The sequence below is a fragment of the Chiloscyllium punctatum genome, chromosome 28 (assembly GCF_047496795.1).
Source record: "Chiloscyllium punctatum isolate Juve2018m chromosome 28, sChiPun1.3, whole genome shotgun sequence".
NCBI classification, from domain to species: domain Eukaryota; kingdom Metazoa; phylum Chordata; class Chondrichthyes; order Orectolobiformes; family Hemiscylliidae; genus Chiloscyllium; species Chiloscyllium punctatum.
In genome coordinates this window covers 12125704-12132432 of record NC_092766.1, presented here as the reverse complement: position 1 = coordinate 12132432, position 6729 = coordinate 12125704, and the positions used below count along the sequence as shown (strand labels likewise).

Here is a 6729-nt window from a genome sequence, read left to right as displayed (position 1 = left end):
TAAAAGACATTGGCAATGCTGCATTTGGAGAACAATTCATGTTGCACTGCAACAAAAAGAATGTTGTTAAACTAGGAAGGATAAAAAAAAGGCATGTTACCAAGACTGAATCATTTGACTTATAGAGAAAGGCTGGATAGGCTGGGACCTTATTTACCTGAGCATAGCAGGCTAAATGTTGATCTTATAGAGGCTTATAAAATCATAAGGCACATCGTTAACGTGAATACGCAAGATCTATCTCCCAAAGTGAGGAGTCAAAAAGTAAAAGACGTAGGTTTAAAGTGAGAGGAAAAAGATTTAAGAGGCAATTGACATAAGGGACAACTTGTTCACACAGACGATGGTGTGTGGAGGGAACAAAATGCCAGAGGAAGTGGGAGAGGAGGATGTAATTACAATATTTAAAATACAATTGAACAGGCACATGCAGAAGAAATGTCTCAAGGGATCTGGGACAAATGCAGGTTAATGGGACAATTCAGTTTAAGAGGTCTTGCATTTTGGAAAGTTAAATAAAGGTAGGAGTTTCATGGTGAATTGTACGGACTTAAGGAGTCTGTGGAACAGAAAGATCTTGGAGTTCAGGTTCACAGTTCCCTGAAAATGGAGTAGCAGGTAGACCGGGCAGTTAAGAATGCTTTTGGCACACGAGCCTTCATCAGTAAGGGCATTGAGGATAGAGGTTGGGAAGTTATGTCGCAATTATACAGAACATTAGTGAGACAACATTTGGAGTATTGTGTTCAGTTTAAGTCACCTTGTTATAAGAAACTGGAAAGAGTGAAGAAGAAATTTACTAGAACGTTCTGGAATCCATGGTCTCAGTAATAGGGAGAGGTTGGACAAGATAGGACTTCTTTCTTTCGAGTGTAATAGACTGAGGGGAAAGCTTATATGGGTGCATAAGGTTATGAGAGGCACGGAGAGGGTGAATGCACTCAGTCTTTTTTCCAGAGTTGTGGAATCGAGGACTAGAGGACATCAGTTTAAGGTTAGAAGGAAAGAATAAACGCAAACTGAGGGGCGACTTTTTTCCATAGAGGATAGCACGCACATGGAATGAGCTGCCAGCAGAGGCGTTTGAGACGGGTAACTTAACAACATTTAAAAGGCATTCGGACAAATTTGTGGTTAGGAAAAAATTTGAAAGTTCTGGCCAAGTGCAGGGAAATGGGATTATCGTGGACAGACATTTTGGCCGGCTTGGGCCAGTTTAAGCCAAAGGGCCTGTCGCCGTGCTGTAGGACTCTATGACTGTAAATCTGGCTAGCATGGACGCATTGGGCCTATTTCCTTGCTATATATGCCTCTAGAACTCTGCATCTCTATGACTCAAGGGGAGCAGAGAGAGAGAGAGAGAACAGAGGCTTTTTTTCTTAACTGTATGTTTTGAAGAAGACATTGTTTACATTTCTTGGGACTAAAGTGGGATCGGGGATTGAGTTGAATGGTCAACCAGGATCTAATCAAATTGATTGTGCTGAATGATCAACCAGGATCCTATTGGAAGGCAGATTCGTATCAAAGGGCTGAATGACCTATGACTGACCTTATTTGCTATGTTCCAATGAACACAGTCCATTCAAACGTTAAACATTCGTAAATGCAAAGCTTGAGAAGATGGACAAGGGTGTGAGAAGCCAGAAATAGGTCGGGTAAAACCCAAAGGGTCGATTTGCCTGGTCTCTGCCTTTTCATTTGCATTCCGGTGAATAGATAAAGATGGGAAATCCTCCCAGTTGACCGACACTGGTTGCAGAGCGGCTCCCACAAACACTTAGACTGAAAGCTCCACCCGGTGTTGGCTGGCTGTTTCCAGACATTCTCCAGTGGAAATGTTTCCCATACTGCGTCTGCTGTGTGTTCTACTGCTCCACGTGACAGGTCAGAAATTGCTCTAGTCTAACATCTGTCCATTAAATATTTTTGTGTCAGCCCCGGTTCCTTTATTGTTCCCAAAGTCATTGGGTGTGTGCATGTGTGTGTTTCTTAATGATAGGTACCTTGGCTGATGCTGATCCTGTCCTCAAACAGAGTCTACTTTCCGACCCAGTCTCTGTTGGCCAGACCGCCCAGTTGAAGTGTGTGCTGCAGGATGGTAATGTAGACACCTACGATGTGCGTTGGTACCGACAGAGTCTCAGAGAAACTCCAGTGTTTGTTATCCAGCATAGGGCCAATGGTGAAATACACAGAGGCACCGGCTTCACTGACCGTTTCCAACCTTCACGAGACTCTCCTCACAACAGTTACATTCTAACCATCGGAAACGTGGTCTCTGGTGACTCTGCCGTCTATTACTGTGAAGTGTGGGGATACATCTATGGAGGTGGAACTGCCCTGATCGTCCGGAGTAAGTGGTTCTGTTTTCTCTTTATATACTTTTTTTTCAGATAAGTTCAATATGTATCGCTTCAGAGTCGATACTGTTCTCTGTTTGTCGAAAACATCACGATGTAATACATTTTGCAACATTTCAAACTCGTACTCACAAGGCAAAGTATTGCATCAATAATTTTCTCACAGATGCACACAGGGCAGAGAGTTGTTTATATTAATAATGCTGTCTCTTTCACAAAAACATGTATCCAGAGCCACATAGCCACTCCCTGCAAAAACGAATCCTCCACACAGACAGACAGGCGCGCGCGCACACACACACGCACACACCATCAGATAGAATTTATCAATTATTTTCCCACACAGGTCAGTCTCTCTAATTTACAGAAACACACAGGACACAGCGTTAATTGTCTCAATAGTTCTCTCTATCCCTTTCCCTCTCCCTTTGTCACATGCACAGGTCAGAGATTAGAACATAGAACAAGGCAACACAAAACAGGCCTTTCGGCCCTCGATGTTGCACCGACCTGTGAACTAATCTAAACCCATCACCCTACAATATCCCATCATAATCCATATGCTTATCCAAGGACTGTTTAAATGTCCCCAATGTGGCTGAGTTAACTAAGTTGGCAGGTAGAGTATTCCATGCCCTTACCACTCTCTGAGTGAAGAACCGGCCTCTAACATCTGTCTTAAATCTATCACCCCTCAATTTGCAGCTATCCCCCCTCGTACAAGCAGATGTCATCATCCGAGGGAAAAGTCTGTCACTGTCCACCCTATTTAATCCTCTGATCATCTTGTCTGTCTCTATTAAATCGCTTCTTAGCCTTCCTCTCTCCAATGAGAACAGACCCAAGTCCCCCAGCCTTTCCTCATAAGACGCTCACTTCAGACCAGGCAACATCCTGGCAAATCTCCTCTGGATCTTTTCCAATGCTTCCACATCCTTCCTGTAACGGAACGATCAGAACTGCACACAATATTCCAAGTGAGGCCGCACTAGAGTTTTGTACAGTTGTAGCATGACATCACAGCTCCAAAACTCAATCCCTCTACCGCTAAAGCCAAACACACCGTCTGTCTTCTTAACAGCACTATCAATCTGGGTGTCAACTCTTACGAATCTATGTACATGGGCACCAAGATCCCTCTGCACATCCACACTACTAAGCATCTTTCCATTGACCCAGTTTTCTGCCTTCCTGCTATTCTTCCCACTCCGTTTAGCTCGAGAAGTATCTCTCACATGCACAGCTCAGTATTAAGTTCATATTTCTCTCACACACACGCACAGCGGTTACCATCTTGTATGAGCCAATTATTCGCTGTTACACACAGGTCAGATGGTTCAGATGGTTATGTTAATAACTCTATCGTTCACACACACACACACACTTCACAGTGTTACACGTGCATTAATCAATCATTCACTCTTGATCCCTTACTGTCACACACACGCACATGCATAGGTAGTTGTTATGTACTAACATTTCTCTCTCTTTCACTAACACATAAAAAAGTTAGAGCATTATAAGTTATTTTTTTTCTGTCTCTGTCCTACACACAAACACACAACATATCCGCACATTTAGATACACATGTCAAAGTGTTATTTGCAAAGATATTCATGATGCTCTGTCACTCGCACAATTCAAAGTTTTATACAAATAAATAATTCTCCCTTGCATACATGGTCAGCGTTTTTTTATTCATATATATAATCCTCTCTCTCGCTTCCTTCACACAGGTAGTGATGATCAGAAACCATCTGCCCTTCTGCTCCCTCCTTCGCCAGAAGAACTAGACACAGGATCAGCAACTCTGTCCTGTCTGGTGAATCGCTTTAAGCCAGGTTTTGTGCAGGTTCTCTGGAGCGTGGATGGAAAAGAGACAGACAGTGGGGTGACCACAAGCGCCGTGTCCCTGGACAGTGATCAGAGCTACAGTCTGAGCAGTTACCTGAAAGTCCCGGCCACTGACTGGAAGAAGGGCTCCAGATATTCCTGCAGTGTGAGGCACGGTTCACTGAAATCACCTCTCCTCAACACCATCAGCTTCAACGAATGTTAGCTCTAAGGTATACAATGTCATGGGTCAGTCACTTCGTGCAATGTGGCGTTTTGTTGTTTGTTTTTGTTTTGCAATGCAATTTCTCAGCAATATCAGCATTTGGTGAACAATCTGAATATCGAAGAATGTCAGAAATCAGTGAAATAATTGATCCATTTGATGAGTAAGGATTTCCTGCTACAATTGCCTCCAACATTTTGCGTGTAAACTTTCACTTTGGGTAGAACGGCGAGCAATCTCCCCTTCTAGACAATGACCATGTTGTGTTTGTGAAGTTTGCATGAAAGAAGACATGAATAAATATGAAATGGTACCACGAAATGACTATCTATCGTTATTGGACACTGAAAGGAGAACTGAGGGCCTTGGCTGTGGATAGTTTACACCTGTGACAATGCAACACAATATTGCATCAAATGAGGCATGGGATCGCCCATCAATAACACTCACCCAACCACTCCTGGCAGCAATAAATCCTCCAATCTCCCCCACTTCCCGAAGAAGCGATGCTCCCCACTCCCCGTGGGAGTGAGTTCATCATTCTTTCACACTTCCCGTGGTAGCGAGTCCTCCATTCTCCCTTACTTCACATGGGCAAGTTTGTTGCATGCTCCCCCATTCTACACCCGGTCTCCTGGCACCATGGTCCCCATTCTACCCCACCTCCCATCGGAACGAGTGCCCCATCCTTTCCAACTCCCCAGTTTCAAAATCTCCCTTCCTGAGGATCCTTCTCTTTGATTCCTGAGTTTATTCCTGAGGATTGAGTGATGTTGAACAACTTCCCTTTTGTTTGCTACAGAAATGGAATATTCCACCCCATCGAACTCTCAGACTTTTAAAAGCATCAATCAAACCTCATGCCTTGAGGCTCTCTATTCTTCAAAGAGATGTGTCTCAGGCTGCTCACTCTACTGATTGTCTAACCCCCCACTTCTGTCATCGATCTTGTAAATCATAACCCTTGGCTGGGTGCCTCTGTAATTCTGATGGAATTTGGTGCCCTGCGCTGTATCGTCTAAATGGCAAGAGTAGATAGCAGGTGCACTGTGTGAAACACACGCTGAGTCAGGGCCAGCACACTGAGAGTCAGAATCAGAAAACCCACAGAGAGGTCTCTATCTCGGTCCCATTTCCCAGTCCAACACACAAACAATTACAGGCACCCAGAGACACACACGCACACATTCGCACACGTGCCATTTCTCCAACGCCACTGACAATCATCTTCACACCGACAACAATTTATCAGCTACATCACCCCCACCCCCTAATCTCAGCTTCTGGATGATGGTCAATGAGCTTTTTCTGAGGTGGGGGCATGCATCTTTGTCCTGTCCTATCTCATCCAGAATGTGCTATCCGTTGTTTCTCGTGGAAGCTTGTGGAGGATAAAGGCAGAGGCAGTCATGGGAGATTGCTCCTGCCTGAGGGAGGGTCACTAGCCAGATTTAAGAGGGGAGGCTACACAGAAATGAGAGTTATTTTGATGCAGTGATACGTTGTGATCGAGGATGTAGGAAGGTAGAAGCAGATTCAACAGGAAATGTCTAAATGTGGGTAGGACGCATGGTAGGAATTTGGTGGAGAGGGTTTCCAGCAATAGGGAGGTGTTAGCTGTGGGATAGCCAGATCGCTCCTTCAATGACAGTCCCAGCCAACAACAACAACCCTCTGTGTTTTCATGTTCAAATTCCTGGATTCCTTCGTGCACCATCAGTGTTCACGTGGAACTGGGGACCACGGTTAACGCTCCCCTCCACCACGTTGAACCCTCCACTGCTGCCGCATACCCGGGAGGTCTGTCAAATGTCAAGGATTAATTGCTGTTTGTTTGCAGACATGGGACTGAGAAAATCTCTCTGGCAATGGGATCTCTTATTAATATATATTTAAAAGGCTTTCTCCATCAAAATTTACACGCTTCATTCTTAGCACATGGCATCACACACACACATGCCCTATATATGTACACATACATCGACACACGCTCATTGTCTCTTACACACACTTACCTCCATTCCGCTCATGCACACACACTTAAATCAATTTGTCTCTTATACACACACTTCCTCTTTTTTTAAACACACACTCTCACACACCCACACATCGATAAAAAACACCCTTTCTCACACAAACATTCACGCACACCCACATTTTACCTTTCTGTTACACACACTTTCTTTAACTGGTCACACACATTCACCCTCTTGCTCACGTCCACATACTTTCTCTCTCTTACATACATCCCCTTACACACATACATGCATCTCCCTCCCGCATACACACACAGTTTCTTGTTTTTAC

General features: G+C 44.2%; 1 protein-coding gene across 1 annotated transcript; it reads left to right on the top strand.

Moving 5' to 3' along the window:
• Positions 1–1767: 1767 nt before the first annotated feature.
• LOC140453817 (immunoglobulin lambda-1 light chain-like) lies at positions 1768–4712 on the top strand. Its single transcript, XM_072548708.1, has 3 exons — positions 1768–1887; positions 2003–2356; positions 4100–4712. The coding sequence occupies exons 1-3, from the start codon at positions 1839–1841 to the stop codon at positions 4420–4422; spliced, it is 726 nt and encodes a 241-aa protein (XP_072404809.1). The 5' UTR covers positions 1768–1838; the 3' UTR covers positions 4423–4712.
• The last annotated feature ends 2017 nt before the right edge of the window (positions 4713–6729 follow it).